The following is a 16,923-nucleotide window of genomic DNA, read 5'->3' as shown; positions in this document are numbered from 1 at the left end:
CAGATCCCCCATCCTCGTGCCAGATGTCCTGCATTAAGCACACCCTCGATCTGTGGGATCTGGGGTTTTATCAAAGGAGCCTGTTTCCACTGGAGCCTCCCTGGTTCCAGCCCGACCGCGCTGCCGCAGGATGGGGAACGCGCCTGGCTGGGGTTTACAATGAGCCGTCTCCTGCTGATGAGCTGGGGCTGGGAAGACGCCCGTCCAGCTCCCTTTCAGCACTTTCTAACCTCCTTGTGGCCCAGGCTCTCCTGCCAGAGTGTAGGATTTAATCACCCTTAATGATAGCCAGCCCAAGGACCGCGCTCAGCCAGGTTTTCCTAAAGGGAATCTTTATCCAAGTACAACCCCCTCCACCGTAAATTCCCTGACAGACGGCTGGGAATGCCGCAGGGCTGTGGCAGACCCGTGGCCAAGGCCAGAATTAAATCAGAACCAAAGTTTAAGACCTGGTGGGGCTCCAGCAGGATTTTCAGATGTAATCAGTGCCTCTGCTGGGCTTGGGGCTCCCCCTCTGCTGCCAAGGGACTATCCCACTTCACCCTTTGGAGTTAAAACTCACCCAGCTCACGCAGGTGGGAATGACTTGTCGTGATTTGTAGTGGAAGCTGGTGCATCACCAATGGGGACTCACTGGGTTTGTCCCAGTTCCTCTAGAGCGGATTGAAAGTGGTTTTAATTAAACTGACACAACTTTGTGTGGGGACAAAGGCTCTGGCAGGAGCAGCTTGGCCAGAGGTCTGTGCTGGAGAGGAGAGGTGGCACAGAGCAGGAAGGTGAAGAGCAGTGGAGGAGCAGGGTATCCTCTTCTTTCTCCTTCCCTACCCTTCCCTCTCTCCCAAAGCTGGCAGAGCTGCAGTTTTTCCACTGGATGAGACGCTGGAAACTCTAAATGCCAAGATGCCACGGCATCTGCAGAAGGAGGCTCCTTGCTGGCGCTATGGGGTGACATCCCCTTGTCCCTGTCCCCTGTGCTGGGGCCAGCAGTGGCTCTGCCCGCATTGGTGACAGGGACACACAAAAGGACACACTGGGGCTCCCCCAAAAGGACAGAGGAGACTCGCGGATGACTTTGTGAGCCAAAAGCCCTGCAGGAAGCGTGAGCTCTGCTCCCTGCCAGGTAGGGGAGATGAAGACATGGGAGCATCCCATGCATCCATGGCTGGAAAAGAAACCCTGCGTGTGGAGGCAGAACTACTGATGGGGAGAGGAGAGCTCGTGGTGGGGGAGGCAGGGGGTGTCAGAAGTTTTCACTATGCAAAAAAGCAACCCTCAGCATCCTTTTAAAACTGATCTCAAGGTTTTCCCTCTGCTTTCCTCCTGGGAAAGGGAGAGGAGTGGGGAAGGGGAATCGCTCGAGTGGTTTTGGGGCGAGGGGGCTGGGGAACTCCTGCCAGATGTGCACAAATGCTGCAGAAGAGAAACAAATCTCTTCTTCTGAGCGGGGAGACTTTGGTGCTCCTTGAAAGGGAAAGAAAAAGGAGTTTTCTCATGAAAAATTTCAGGCAGAGCCATTGTCTCCATGCAGCCTTTGATTGAGCGACTTGATCAAGCACCGGACAAAACCCTCCGTGTTTTTCAGGAGGTTCCTTAAATCCCGCCGAGGTATGGGATTATGAGGAGCAACAAATGGCGAGCTGCCTCTAACCCCGCAGACTTTCTCACTCTCGTTTTCTCTCTCACTTTGGAATAAGAAATGCAGTGCTCCCTGCTGAGTTCTCTTTAAAATTCACATTGTCTCTTCAAATAAAGGCGGGGAGGGTGAGGTAGCGCTTTGAAAACCAGAACTCAGTCATACACTGCAGGGCCAGATCCTAGAGGATTATTCTCTCTCAGGACACTTTATAACTTCATGAGAACTTCTGGCCTGGCTCGTCTCACCAGCCTGGTGTGAGCCGCCCCAGTGGAGGGCAGGGTGGCTGAGATCCCTACACCCCTCCCCATCGGTATGGCTGGAGTTGGCTCTGGAGGCTTTTTAAAGCTAAAGCCAACTCCAGCTCTGCCCTTGGGGATGGCGTGAGCCTGTTTCCCATGCAGGCAGGGGATGCATCCCTCCCGCAGCAGCACCCTCTCTATCGCAGCTGGACCAGGTCTGGCTGGGTTAATGTGACCTTCTCCTGCTTTTAGGAAGCTCGGAGCTGCACCATCATTGTGTTCCTATGTGAAGGACCTGGCAGGGCAGCGTGGCTGAGCTTTGCTGTTGGCATGCTTTTGCTGGGAAATGAATGGAATAGGAATGGTCTTTTCTTCCTGACACACACACACAGCGTTCTGCTAACAAAAGCTTGAGAGCAAGGGGGTGAAGCTGGCAGCTTTGCTGTTGTTTCATTCTGTCCTTCCCCGAAGTGGCAATGAGAGAAATAATAGAGGAGCATATTGAAATGTAAACTGCTGGTTTTAAATGCTGCTGCCACCAGGCCATTACACTGCCATGGGGCAAATGACACTGTGGACACACAGACACTGTAGCAGGACAGAGATGCCTGTGCAGCATCTGCACATATGGGGCACAGGCACTGAGACCATCAGGCAGGGAGCAAGGCCTCAATAAGCAGAGCCTTGAAGTGACATTATACTGCTCTTGGAAGCGTTCACACCTCGTGTAGATGAGGCCCTCAGTGCCATGGGTTAGTGGTGGCCTTGGCAGTGCTGGGGAACAGTTGGACTTGCTGATCTTAAGTCTTTTCCAACCCAGTTGATTCTATGACTCAATGGTTACAGTGAAATGACAGCAGTGCCAGTCATTCTTGTGCTATTTCTGTGCTTGTCAGTAAACAGAAGCAGCAATTGTTGAACTTCAGTCCCTGGTTCAAAGGTTTAGCAGGGCTTGTTTACATCTGTGCATGTGTCTGTGTGCAGGGCCAGGGTACAAAGGAGGAAGAGCGCTGGAGCACCTTGGTGTCTGTGTTCCCGAGGCTTCTGTCCTGCCACCCTCTTGGGAACAGAACACTAGTGGGAAGGAACAGTTGGTTTTGACAACACACGGCTCAGACGTGTCAACAGTGATGTCAAAATCCATCACCTGAGTGAGACTCTTAAACCAGGGGCAGAGCTGAAGCATCTACAGCTCCAGTGAGGGAAGAACGGCCAATCCCGGCCAGGGAATTCCTCTTTCCCTTTGCTGGGGATGTGCGGGACCGGGTTCTCCCACGCCGGGGCACGCTCAGACCCGGCTCCAAGATGCTGGGTACAAGGGGCTGGGTACCCCTGCGGGACCGAGCTGCTCGGGGCGGGCGGGGGGAGCCCTGCGATGTGGCGCCCGCTCGGGGCGGTGCGGGCAGCCCCGGGCTCCGCTCCGCCTCACTGGGCGGGCGGATCCCAGCTCCTGCTTTTCCCGGGGGCTGTAGAGGCTTGTCCCGGCCCTGCGCGATCCTGCTTGGCTGCCGCCCTCCCCGCCTCCCTCCTCCCTCTCCTCCTCCTCCTCCACCACCCCATGTGCTTCCTGCCGGACCAAGTTTGCAGAGCGCCGCCGCACGTCGGGCCAGCGGAGCGGAGCCGCAGCGGAGCGGGGCGCAGCGGTGCGGGGCAGCGGGGTGCGGGGCAGCGGGCGCGGCTCCAGCGCGGCGCGGCGGGGCAGGCTCGGCCTCGGGCCGGCTCCGGCCTCGGGGCGCTCTCGGCCGGCCCCTGTGCGGCCGCACCATGCCGCGGCGGCGCGGGTGCTGCCTGCCGCCCCTGCTCTGCACTTTAGCCGCGCTGAGCCTGCCGCTGCTGCTGGCCGCGGAGCCCCGCGCCAGAAGTTGCTCCGAAGTGCGGAGGCTCTACGCAGCCAAGGGCTTCAGCCAGAGCGAAGCGCCCAGCCACGAGATCAGCGGTGAGTCGCGATCGTCGCCGCCGCCTTTGTGCGCGATCGGCCCGGACGCTTCCCGCGGGGTGCGCGCCCGGCTCCCCCCAGCCCGGTTCCCCCCCGGTTCGGTTTTCCCCCATCCATCGGAGCTCGGCGCAGTCCCGTCCCCGCTGCCCGGTGCCTGTTGCGGCTCCGCGCCCCGCCGCTCGGCCGGGGCTTTACGCGGCGCTGCCGCTCCCCGCGGCCCCGTCCCGGCGCGGACGCCGCTCGCCCGGCGGCTCCGCAGGCGGAGGGACGGGGAGCGGTTTCTTTCTTCCTTCGCTTCTTTCCCTTTCTTCCCTCCACGTCCGAGCCGAGGTAGCGGCGCATCCCGCGGACGGGAGTGCTCGCAGCCGGCAGCGGTAGGAAATGGTAGCTAATGTGCTCCCACCCAAAACAGTTTATTCTTTTTTGTTCCATCCTTCATCTCCCTCCCAGGGCCGCTGCTTTTATTTCCCCTTCTGAATGACCTACTGGACCGCATTCTCCGCGGAACAAAGGAAGTGCCTTTTTAGCTGGAATCCTCGGAGACCACCAAGGACTCCGGCTCATGCACTGCAATTTCGCACTACTTTCAACAATAACAAAAATGCATGACTGAATGGCTCAAAAATGTGGAGTGTTAGAGGCATTCATTTCGGTCTAGGACACTGTCACAACACAGACAGACCCCGAGTAAATACCTTTAGACGGCTAAGAGAGGAGCTGGGGGTAATCTTTACCATTGGTGTGCCCTCCAGATATGCATACATTATCCTTTAGACTGACAAAACTGCAATGATTTCAGGCGGTTGCGCTTTTACATTGTCAGCCTAATGATATGCGTTTAGCCTACATCTGTTTGAATAAAATTGCAGGCCCGTTTGCTTCTCCAAGAAATATTTTAATGAGAACCGTCTGACTGGCTGCAGTTAAAATACTCGCTCCCCACTTCACCCTCCCTGCTTTTAAAATGGTCTCTAATAAATAGGCTGGGATTTGATTTGAGTCCAGCCCTCATCAGTGGAGGATCAGGACCTGAGCAGGCTTCTGCACAGTGGCCGGTGTTGGGAAGGTTTGACCTAGTCCTTACTTTATATGTTGTTTAAGATGACTCTGTGAACTTTGGAGGGTGTCAGGAGTAGATTGTGCTGCCAGGGCTTCCATTTGAAGCTCTGCAGCTGTGGTCGGTTTGACCGCGTGCTTTTGGAACAAGGGGGCAGAGAATGTGATGAGCAAGGTGAGATTATGTGACAAAGGAAGGGCTTTCTGCAGAGACACGTTGGGAATACCAGCAGGGTTGTGTCGCCATCCCAAGGGCACCGGGAGGCTGTGTCTGGCCATGCTTGGAAAGCAACAGGTCTTGCAAAGTTGGGTTTTGAACATCATCCTGCTCCCCAGGGTGTTCCAGGTGGGATAGTGGAAGTCTTGAGAGGGCTTGTGCTGTGTAGAGCTGTAAAGTGTGGTGTGGTGGCACTCAAACCTGGAGCAGGGTGCTGGCTTGTTGTCGCAGGTGGTGGTGTTTTTTCATTAAGGTGGGTAAATGGATTGAAAAGGCAGTTACCTGGGAGCCTGGCTAATAGGTGAGAACAAGATAAATGTGTGTGAAGGAAAGAGCTGCCTGTGTTTGGATGAGTTGGTTGTGATGGTGGAAATGGGTGATTTCTGCTTGGTTGCATCCCTCTGCTCACTAAACCGTGGTGAAGTTTGAGGGAATTCAACAGGCTGTGATGCTGATGGGATGATGCATGGAAACATGGTTGTTACCGGTATGAACTCAGGTCTGAAGTCCATCAAGCTCTTTAGGGTTTTGTCTCAGTTTGTATGGTGCTCTGTTCTCCCATTCTCTCACAGAATTGCTTTACATCCCAAAGTGCAGACAGAAGCTTCCTATCACCTTTCCAAAGTAGTGTCTTAAAAGCTGTGGCACTGTCAGTGTAGTGACTTCTGTGCTGTCAGGGATCACTGGTCCTACAAAACATTGGCCTGGAATTGTTGCAGTGAAGCACCCGGGTGGCATGGGCAGATGTGCCCCCACCGTGGGCCATGGGACAGAAGTGAAGTATTCCCACCCGGTGGGCATGGGAGCTATTTGGGGTTTAGCAGCCTTTTGCATGGGTTTTTTTTGGGGCCAGTTTGGCATTCTAGAACAGTGGATAAAACTTTTCCTTCAAGGAAATGCCTGTTCCAGCAATCTTTTCATCTGTATCATTGCTGTATCAGTCGCATGAAGAGGCTGTTTAGTGTTGATAATAACCCAGCAGTTCAGTTTAATATTTGTTTAGGTCAAGTTTAGGACCTAATTAGAATATGCATAAATGCCAGGTTGTGTCTTGCTGAAGTACATAAGCATTTTGGAGAGAAGCACATGGCTGATCAGCTCATTGCTTCTTGATAAGAGGTGTAAAATGTGCTATTTGTAGTGTGGACCATGCACAGATTGCTTCCTTTTCTGTTAACTTGGTGTTAGAGGTGTCAGGAGACTGATACTATAAATCTGCATAGAAGCATTTGAGAAGTCATGGTCCTTTGGTACCGCCTTGTGTCCAGGTGATCTTTACGTCCTGCACTTACAGCTGTGTGATGGATACTTTGCAAAGCTCAGGGCAGTGGTGAGATGCAGTCTTGGTGCTGCTGCTGCTGGAGAGATCAGTGTTTATGTAGAGCTGATATAGATGGTTGGTTTGTGAAACCTGGCTCTTGATGTGTGGTATGGGGAGAGCCCCAGCCTGTAGCTGCTTTGAAGATGACTTCAAGTCATTTAAACTTTTCAGTTTCCTGAGGAGAGGGCACATCTTGGAAGGTCCAGGTCCTAATGCCTGTAACTACTCACTTTGTTCAAGCACTGCCTGAAGAGTATCACTCCTTATCGAACCCATGTGTGTCCAGGCTGTGGTGGTGATGGAGCAAAACTCCCTGGGATGACCTTACCCTGGTTGCCCTGGTGTGGCTGCAGAATGAAATGCAAAGCGAGCTGGTGTCAGTGGCATCCGGAGACACACAGTAGGTGGCAGTGATTTAAAAACAAAAAAGTTTCTTTCAGGAGGCTCCTTCATGCCCTCAGGTGTTAAACGGATGGAAATTCCTTCCCTTTTCCTGCTAATTGGAAGGAATAGATGTTTCTTTTCCTGGATTGTAAAGAAACTGGTGGAAAGTGTTATCAGTTAACCCATGAGTTCCCTGCAGAGGTGTAATGCCTTCTCTGGCTGGCATTGCTGTTCTGAGTTCATGGAGCCAGGCTGGAGGGCAAGATGCCCTTTGGGGAGTGCAGAATGAGCCTGGAGCTCAGTGCAGGGAGCTGGGCACAAGCACCATTTCTTGCTCAGCCTTGGTGAGGATGCTCAGTGTAATCTTTCTCTGTTTGAACTGGATTAATGGACTAGTTGCATTTATCTGTTGGGAGCAATGACAGCAGTTCTTGCACCATGCCAGACAGTCACTTGACTCCTTGTTTGCACTCATGGGATTTTGCCCCTGGTGGCAGGGTGCCCCTGTGTCCTGCTGCTGCCTGTGGTTGTGAAATGGGTGCTGGTGCATCACCTGGATGTGCTGCCTTGGCTGGTTGGGAAGGGCGCTTTGCTGGCACTGCTGTTTTATGTAGTGAGTTCAGCGAAGACTTCTGTAGTTTTGCACATGCTTCTTTTCCATGTGGCCTCTTCCAACTGGGAAACCATTTCTGGATCTTCTCCAGGCTGTCTGGCACTGCGGAGCCTGTTGCAGTGGGTTTGCATGAGACAGCTCTTGGGTTCCTTGGGGACATGAGAAGTACCAGGTAGTCCCTTGTCCTCCTCACCATCCCTTTGAAGGTGGGGAGCTACCTTGCCACCAGCTGTAGCTGTTTGCACTGACTCATCCAGTGAAGGCAGTGGTCCTTGATGTTAACGCAGCGATCCCCTGCTCCCCCATGGGTGGAGAAGTGGCCGCTGCAGAACATCCCCGTGGCGAACGCCAAGTGCTGGCCATGGAAAAATAAACGAGAGACTCGCTTGAAGTATTTTTAGCTGCTTCTAATGTCATTTAGCAACTGGAAACAGCAGGAGGGGGAGCTGGCAGCGTGCAGGGTGCCCGCGGGCCACTGGCGAGGCTGCACCGGGTCCGGGTGCTCGCCTGGGACCCCGCTTTCCCCCTCTATAGCTCTGCAGCGCCGTGTCCTAGCAGCCGGCAGCGTGAAGCATGTGGTTAGCAGCGACTGCCGGCAGTGGTCCGGGCTGAGTGGGAGGATCGCTTTCCTTGGCACACACTTCATAGAAAGTTCTGTTTTTTCTGCCAGAATAAGCAGTCATTACATTCCGTACAATTCGTAGGCAAATTATTATCTATTGTTCAAATTGCCTTAATTATCACATGTTTCCTTAGACGTGTAGCTGTTTTCGAAGAGGCTCAATGGATGTGTGTACATTGGGCAGGAGGCCGGAGCTGCACAATGTTTTCAGGGCTGTTTTGTAGTTTCAGGGAGATTTTCTGTGGCTTTCGTATGTCAACAGACTTTTTATTCTTGCTGAAACAGCAGCAGAGTGGGGCCAGTGCGGCTGCGAGGCGCTGGGTTTGCCTCGGTTCCCTGCCTCTCCCCTCTGCCGTGGTATTTATCCTTCCTTCTACAAGGAAGTTGAGCCTGAAGCATCGCTGCTTAGTGCAGGCACTGGGTGTGAGGTGGCTCCAATGGGAGGAGGTCCCAGACAAGCATCTTCTGTCTTGGAGGCGCAGGTAGTGGCGGGCTGGAAGGGTCCCAGGTTGTTTGGGGTAGTGATGTCCATGGTCTTAGCCTGCTCTGTGGTGTTGGCTGCTGGCTCATGCAGACCCCACTGTCCTGGTTATGTGCAGTAGATTAGCAACCCTGGGAGCATCCTGAAGCCTGCACGGATATGGAAGGACTGCCAGGGCATCTGGAAAGGTGTTGGATGTGTGGCTCTTGCCTCCTGTCCCCGTCACCCATAGCCATTCCCCTGATAAGTAGAGGGGTGCTTCCCAGGGGAATTCTATAGATGTGCACATGCACATAGATGTTGAGTCGCATCGGCTCAGTCATTCACATCTCCCTTCAGCTGTGCTTCCCAAAACCCACAGGTTTTGGGATGGAGAATCAAGTTTATCCCATCTGCTGCAAAATCCTTCTCCTCCCACAAGAGGAGCAATGCTTCAGGCCCAGATTTCTATTCCTTGCTTTTGTTCTGCCTTTTTTTTTGGGAGGGATAAGGGGGTGTTAGTTGGGGGGGGGGCAAGGAAATTCTTGTCAGCCAAAGGGGTCAGAGTGTGTGTCTCCTCACTGGCTGCCAGCGCCGGTCTCCGGGGCAATAACCTCCTCGCATTCCTCACATTCCTCCTGCTTTCTCTTTCTTTTGAGATTATGAAGATAACTTCCTTCTCCCATTGCTAAGCAATGCGAGGGCCCAGCAACACTTAAATTTCCCCCCTTGCTCCCTAAATTGCCTCATGTGCTCCAACATATCCCATAGCAAACCCTTTTGGTGCCCTGGAAGGGGCAGTTTATGCTGTTTGCTGAGATTGTGCATCTTGTAAGAAAGCTGCTGCCTGTATTACTGTGTTTTATAATTGCCAAGCACTTTAATTAAAATGGAACAGCTTTGTTGTAGCCTATTTTCCTGCTTCCCAGTTTGGTAAAGACTTTCCTTAGTGTTTCATGATGCTGTTTTGCCTTTTTAGCTGAGATTTTGGGCTGTCTGTGTTGTTTTTCTTTGCCCTTGCAGCCCCACAAGGGCTGGGGCTGAAGCATCCCGTTTGTTCCAGGGGCTTTTCTTCTTCTTTACATCCTTCTGGTCTGAGAAAGCAATGTGTTGGGAAGAGGGGAGCCAGAGAGGAGGTATCGGAGGCTTTACATGTGCAGAGGGGGCTGGTGGCAACTGTGTGGTGTGTCAGGAGGGTTTGTCCCCATGAGCATATCGTTGTGATGGGTTTCATGGGACTGTGGTTTCTGTTTGCAGATGCCACAGGTGTCTTCCCCACTGGGTTGTGTCGTGAAGTCCTGCACATTTCATGTCCCTGTGGGGCCCAGAAGAGGGATGAGGTGGGATGGGGAAGGGGTGGTGGTCCCCATGGGCAGGAGTCATCCCCATGAGCAGGAGTCATCCCCATGGGCAGTGATGCTTGAAAGGATGGAGATAGTGCTTAAACAGTGCATGGGGACGGGGACTTACTGATGGGATTGGCCTTTAAGAGCAGCCCAATGTTGACTAGGATGAGAAATTCAGATTGTAGGGCCTGTGTCCCAATGTAAAGCATTGCCTGTCTCCCCAGTCACTCTTAGAAATGCTTTCTTGTTGTTCATCTTTTAAGCAGAAGGTTAAATCTGTTCCTGTCTTTCTACTTGTGTTTTCTGTGTCTGTCACAATTGGTCTCGTGTTGATTCCCTGTCAGAGACTTCTCTGCTGACTTTGGGGTAGGAAAGGGCCATGGAGAGCAGAGAGGAGCTGCCCTTCGCGAAGGATGTACAAGAAGTATTTCTCTCAGTGTTTCCAGTTTTGAAGTTGAGAATTGTCTGGATTTTAAGCAAATTCAGATGGGAGCAAACAATGATGAAATGTTTAAAATATGTTTCAACATTTTTGTGGGAATAGGAACTGTTCCTACCCAGGCAGGGCTGCAGCTTTCGGGAGGTGAAGATATGTGGCCCTTACACATTGTCAGCATTGTTGCTGTTCTTTTTCTTCTCCTTCATCTTTCTTTTTTTTCCCCCTAAATGCTCATAGGAAATTGGCTTTGGTAATTGAGTTTCTACAGAACCACAACATCCAATAGCTGTTCCTTTCCAGGGGTCACACTTAGGTTAGCTTAAGTAATGTGCAGTCGGTTTAACCTCTTGTGGTTGGCAGTGCTATTCTAGAAATTACTGGTGATTTGGGGTGTGTTAAAGTAACAGCTTCACAGGAAAACCCCAAATGTCAGGGTGTCTGCTTTTCCCAAAGCTCTGAGTGCGCTGTGAGAACCGGGCACCTCATGGTAGGTTGGGTTTGCGTTGGGAAAGTTAAAGCCCTAATGGCCTGTTGACTTTCCTTTTGGAAGGAGCCCAGGTTACCTTTGGTGAATCATTTACTCACATTGACCTATATCATCCTTCTGCTTCGGATGCAGGATGCTTGGTGTTGGGTCACCTTGCGATGAAACCCAATACAGAGCATCCCGCATCTGAAGCTAGAGGCTGTTATAAGTCCATGTAGTAGCTCTCCTGGAGGAGCAGTGCCCTGGAGCCCCAAATCCCCAGGGTTTAGGGGATTTGCTGGCAGCAAAGGGCCAGCTTTAAGAAATTATGAGCTGGGGCTTTAGCTTGGTAGCACTGACAGTTTGGTATAAAAAGCTCTGTGTTGCAGGCTGCGATGACAGGGGGTGATAAATCACTCTTGGCTGGTGCTACAGGTTCTAATAATGGTGTTTTAAAAAGATTACATGGGTTTTAATGCAAACTTTTTGCTTCTTTGTACTCTCTTCTTTTTAAAGAGCGGAGCCTGTTTTGATTCAGCATTCTTGGAACATAAAGATGGAGCCAGGATTTTTACTGGGCTGAAAGGCAGCTTTTTGCTTCTCCTGCAAACATGAGGATCTTGTTTGAGTGTCTTTATAGCCAACTGGCTGGCAGTGTCCTCTTTTACAAGGGAGCTTGCTTGTTTGTTTGTTTTAAAGGTAACTTTGCCCCATGGAAGATTAAAGAGCAAGCAGCTTCATGCAGCTCACTGGGGCTATCAGAAAGAAGCTGGTGATAGTGAGAGACTTTGCATGAAGCATTAAGGGGGGAAAAAGAACCTCCTGCTTTCCTTGGCCTGCTCCCATGGGAAGACAGGGTGTTTATGTGATCAAAGCAACCAGCACAGTTATAAGCCTGGTGGAAAAGAATTCATTTGCCAGGTATATGTGGGCTTTACCTTTGCTCTGAGCAGTGTGGGGTGGATTTTCTTGCCCACCCGTCAACCTTTGGGTGTCTAGCATGTGTTGGCCAGCAGTTTTGGGGGAGCACAGTGGGAAGAGGTGGTGAGGTGCTGATGGCAATGCCCCTGCCTGGGCAGAAACCTGCTGTGCAGATCAGAGCTCAGCACTATGGCACTGGTTTGGACTGGAGGAAAAGGAATGGCCATCCTCCTGAGTTCTGGCTTGGAGCTCAGGGTGCTTTTCTTTTCAGTGGGGAGAAAAAATGGCTTTGATAGCGTCTGCTAATGATTCAGTGCTGTTTACATAATAACTGTGGTTCGTTTTCATTAGCTTTCATAATGAGATCACTTTTCTTCTCCTGCAATCACTTGCTGGTTCCATTGCCCACGTGTCTGCTTCCCTGAGTGCACCAGCAGGCCCTGGCCTCCTTCCCCACTCTGGGTGTGGAAGAAGGTTCACAACTTGTCACTGCATTGGAGAGGAGGCAAAGGGGCTTGTGACAGTGGAATAACTTCAGGAAGGACCCAGGATGCAGTTTGGAGCATCACAGAGGTTTGGAGCATCTTAGAGGAGTTGGGTTTAGATCCGGTTTGGGTGATTTCTCAGTGCAGCGCTCATCTTTGTACTGAAAACTCTTGGGTTTAGCTATTTGCAAGGAGGGGAACCCACTGACCTGCTTCCACTGGGAGGATGAAGCCAGGTCCTTTCACCTCTGACATCCACCATATCAGAAGCAGTAATCGGTGACAGATGATGTGCATCACAGATATTGTTTGGGTGTACAAAGCTACTGGATTAACTGCTGCAGCCTAACCTTGATCTAGTACTTGCTTGCTTCCCGTGTCTGAGCAATTGTGAACAGTCCATTCCTGTATGATGGGCTGCTAGCACCGTCCTCCTGCAGCATCCTGCTGTTGGAGCAGTGTGCCAAGATAACACCCACCCTTGAGCTCTTATTAAATAAATCATGGCACTGGGAGCAGAATACAATAGTGTGAGTGCTGCCTTCTGGAAAGGTAAGGCTGGTGTTGGTTTGGCTTCTGTGTTGTGGTGGTTTTGTTCCCCTTTTAGCTTATAGGAGGCATGTTATGGTTTCGGAGCAGCCCTGACCCTGCAGGCACAGCTGTGCTCTGGAGCAGGCTGAGTCCCCACAGGGCAGAGGGTGCTTGCCTGGTGAGTGCTATTGGGAGGATGGGTTGCTTTGCAAATGCCTGTCCCAGGGAATGCACACCTTCTTCTCCCTTTTGGCTGCAAGTGCCCATTTCTATAGAGATATGCCCCAAACCATTTGCTGTCAGTGGTAGATGATGGGCTCAGGTGCTGGAGGGAGGGTCTGAGCAGAGGATGAGTTGACCACCTCTTCTTTGTGGGTGTTGGGGAAGGTGGCAGTGCTCTTGCCTGTGTGGCTATGGCTGATTAAACAGAGTTAATTGGGGCTGGTTGGAGAGCTGCGGTTTTGCGGGTAGAGGAGGCTCAGGACTAATTCTGCCCCATTGAATCCACCAAAGGGATGCAGAGGTCTCAGCTGCAGGCGCCTCGCTAGCAGGAGCTCCACATAACTCAGCTCTCTGCTTTATTAAAGGCTCCTTTATAGCACTCTTGCTGTAACCCGCGTGAGAACAGCCAGCCTTTTCAGCAGCCTGGAACCTCCCTTACCGGGAAGGCTGCTCCGAACCAGCCCAAAACTGCTTTGGAAACACAGTCCATGAGCAGGCGAGGATGCCAGGTGAGCCTGGTGCTCCTGGTCAGCCTTTACCAGCCTTGCTGAAACCAGGGATGGGTCCACTGGCCAGACAGCTCAATGGGATACTGAGAAACAAGGGTTAATTTCTAGGTATCAAAATATGCCCAAAAGGTTAAATGAGACTTCCTCCTTGTCAATGAGTTACGGCCTTAAAATATTTGCATTCTTTCCTGAAAGATTTAGGAATAATTATATAGCACTCAGGGGCAAGGCATTGCCAGATAAACTTAACAACTCTATAATTTGTACTCGAGGCAGGGTTTCCTGTAAATGATAGCTTTGTTTAATTTTACAATACTGCTTCCAAATGTTTGCTGGGTATGGATTGCCAGCTCAACTGGGCTTGTGAATCTGGAAGAGTATTTATTTGTTTGTTATTACAGACAATAAAAGCTGCTGCATTATGCTAAAACTTGGCATCGTCCCCCTTTATGGCTTCTAAGCATCCTTCCCCGGGCAGGTTTGGTGGTGGGGTGGGCAGGTGAGGTGGGATGCGAGCAGCTTTCCAGCCTCTCCATACAAAATCCCTGAGCTCTAGGATCTCCTCCTGCTCTGCCTTTCCTTTCTCTGGGGTCGGGAAAGGAACGCTGCAGTCGCAATGCACATACTTTATTTCCATTACTCAAAGCCGGAGTCATGCATAGTTGCAGCCAAAGACACTTCAGCAGCTCTGGGGATAACAAGATAGCTGACAGACTGGAATGCGGATTTATCAGGGGTAAAAACTGGCAAAATTCCTCATTTCTGAGTCTTCTTTTTAAATAGGCCCTTCCTGCTCCTGTGGCATGAGCCCACCGTGGGCTTTAACCCCTTGTGTTCTCCCACTGGATGCAGGGATGTGCGTGGGACCAGCCCTGTGTCTTCTGGAGTTAAATTCCTCAGTCCCACCTAGTTCCTAGGTGCTGCTTGGAAGCTGCGGAGCTCCTCCAGGAATGTTTTCAATGGGTTTTTATTTCCAAGTGCAGCCTTTGCCCCAGATGTGTGTCTGAGTGACCGCAGAACATAAATTTTACTGTATGTTGCCTTTGGACTGGCAGTTTGGGAGGCTACTGGGCAGTTAACATAGGTGGATTGTGCCATGAAATCCACTTCCTTGGGATTTGATTCACATTCATTTCTTTCAGAGCAAATCTCTTTATTGGTTTCAGTTACATTCTGATGTCGAGCTACTTTTCCTGTGTCTTTGTCAGGACAAGGAAGTATTTATATTGCTGTGTGAAATAGGTCATCTTTGGCTCTATGGCTTTTCAGTAATATATCCATATTAATATTCGGAGACATGAAGCAATTTCTGTTTGGGGAAACGAGTTATGGCAGAAGCAGCACACTTGGAAGTTCAGTGGATTAAGTGGAATGCCTCAGTTGCAGGAGCCAGGCTCGGGAGGCAGCTCGGGCTGTTTAGGGAAAGACTTTCCAGTTAAAACTTAACCTTTCCCAATGCTCCGGGTGCAGCCAGACCTGCCTGGTGCCAGCCCATGGGGAGAGGGCTCTGACGTGGCTGTCTGCAGGGTGGGAGGGTTTGGAGCTGGTGGTTGTGCCTGTGGTTGTGCGTCTGGGCTGGCGGGGAATGAGGAGAATGTCACTTGTTATTGGAAAAGGAAAGGATTGCTCAAGGGTTGCGAAACACTTTGCTATGGAAAGAAATGTTGAATAGCAGGAGAGCAGGAGGGGGCTGTTCCTGAGCCTGCAGCAGGCTTGGAAGTGTTCTTCTTACCTGGGGCTCAGGTGGAGTTTCAAGGCTTCAGTGTTAGCTTGGACTTCTGTCCCAGGGTACCCAGACTGGAAGGCTACACTGGTGCCATCCCTGCCTCTCCCCTTGGTGATGACCATGGGAAACTTTGCTTGCCCTGTGGGCAGAACCTGATGCTGGCTGCACTGAAAACCCCTGAAACCTGGCCGTGGGCTCTCGTGGGAAAGCTGCTGGCTCCTGGTTTCCTGCTCTCTGTGTGCTTTCTGCCCTGTCGCTGCATTTATCCCCTTGGCTGAGCCCCAGGCATGTCCATTGGAACCAGCGTGGCTCCTCACTGCTTTGCTGTGGGTGCTTCTTCGCCTGTGTTGTCCTGGTGCATCCACAGGGCAGGTTCATCCCTGCTGCTCTGGTCACAGCACAGTTCCCACTCGAGGCACCCAGCCCACATGAGATAACCCTCACCAGCAACCCTTGTGCTAAAGCCTTATCACAGCCCTGATAGCATCACTTTGTATCTCCTGTGGGGACTGGCCATCTCTCCTCTGCTTTTTTAGCCACAAACTCTATAATGACTGGTTTTGCTGATGGGAGATACTGGGGCGGCACAGCAACACTGCATAGAGGGTGAGAGCGCATCTCCCTGCTTGGGAAGGGCTAACACAGCTGGTAAATGCATCCCATCCTTCTGCTCTGCCATCCCTTCCCTGGGGTTGCAGTGTGCCGGGGGCTGTTTACCTGCCTGGCAGTGGATTTTGGATGGTGCATCCTGGGAGGTGCATGGCAAAGGTCTTGTTTGCACTTGTGCCTGCCCCAGGTTGCTCAGGACTTAAAAAGACAAAATGAACCCCTTCGATGCCTGCCAGCAGGGGCCTCGGTGCAATTGTCCCTTGGTAGGGTGAGATGCTTTCAGCCTTAGTTGTTGTTTTTCCCCCCCCACCAAAGCTGTTTGCAGAAAATCTATCTCTGATGTGAAGAAGCAGAGGTGCTGTGTTCTTCAGAGCAGAGCAGTGCCAAGAGGACATGTGCCCACAGTGAAACCTGCTTGGAAGGAGGGTTGGGAAACCAGAACGATGGTCTTGTCTGAAAAGGTTGAAGTGGCCTCCTGTGCCCTCCCTGCGGGTGGCTATCCCTTCATCTGGATTGCTGCTGTCCCTTCATCTGGGATGCTGCTGTCCCTTCATCTGGGATGCTGCTGTCCCTCCTGGCATGATTGTGTTCAAACAAACTCGATGATGCAGATGCTGGCTTGTGAATTGTCAAAAAGATGCTGGGATTTATCTGTGCTAATGTGAGGAGAAGGAGGAGTGCCTGTGTGAACCTGCCGCAGATAAGGCACTGAGGTGAGCAGGAGAAGGGGGATTTCTAATCCTGTGATACCCTTATCTTAGTCCTTTCTCCCTGCTCTCCCACCCCCTTCCTTGGCTTTTCCAGGGTAGTTTAAACTACTCGGCCTCGCCTTTCCCACAAATACTGGCAGGTTGCTAGTTCCAGACCTGGGGAATACATTGGGAGTCTGTTGCAGCAGCAGGATGGGGTTTTGGATGTAGATCACATTATGCTGGCTGAGCACAGTGTGCTGCTTGTGTGAGCTGGGTGGCTTCTGCAGCAGATGCCCTGGCTGTGAAAAAACTAAATCGTGGTCAGAAGAGCAGGCAAAGGGCTTAAAAGCACATTTTTTTCCAGGCAAAAATCTCATTTACAAACTCAGCTGTGGCCTTAGCTCTGAGGAGGTTTGTCTAAGGGGAGATAAAGGTGAGATGTGGGAGGTTTAGAGGGTGGTTCAGACCGTCACTGGTGCTGATGCCCCCCATA

At 51.6% G+C, this 16,923-nt stretch overlaps 1 protein-coding gene across 1 annotated transcript in view; it reads left to right on the top strand.

Annotated features, from left to right (window-relative positions):
• Window positions 1–3,418: 3,418 nt before the first annotated feature.
• Window positions 3,419–16,923, top strand: part of GPC4 (glypican 4) — a 65,199-nt gene continuing 51,694 nt past the window's right edge. The window contains 2 exon segments of the mRNA XM_034063898.1: window positions 3,419–3,538; window positions 3,541–3,811. Coding sequence (XP_033919789.1) covers window positions 3,434–3,538; window positions 3,541–3,811 — 376 coding nt within the window. The 5' untranslated portion in view covers window positions 3,419–3,433.

This window comes from Melopsittacus undulatus, chromosome 6, assembly GCF_012275295.1.
Source record: "Melopsittacus undulatus isolate bMelUnd1 chromosome 6, bMelUnd1.mat.Z, whole genome shotgun sequence".
Taxonomy (NCBI): domain Eukaryota; kingdom Metazoa; phylum Chordata; class Aves; order Psittaciformes; family Psittaculidae; genus Melopsittacus; species Melopsittacus undulatus.
This window is presented reverse-complemented; position numbering and strand designations above follow the sequence as displayed.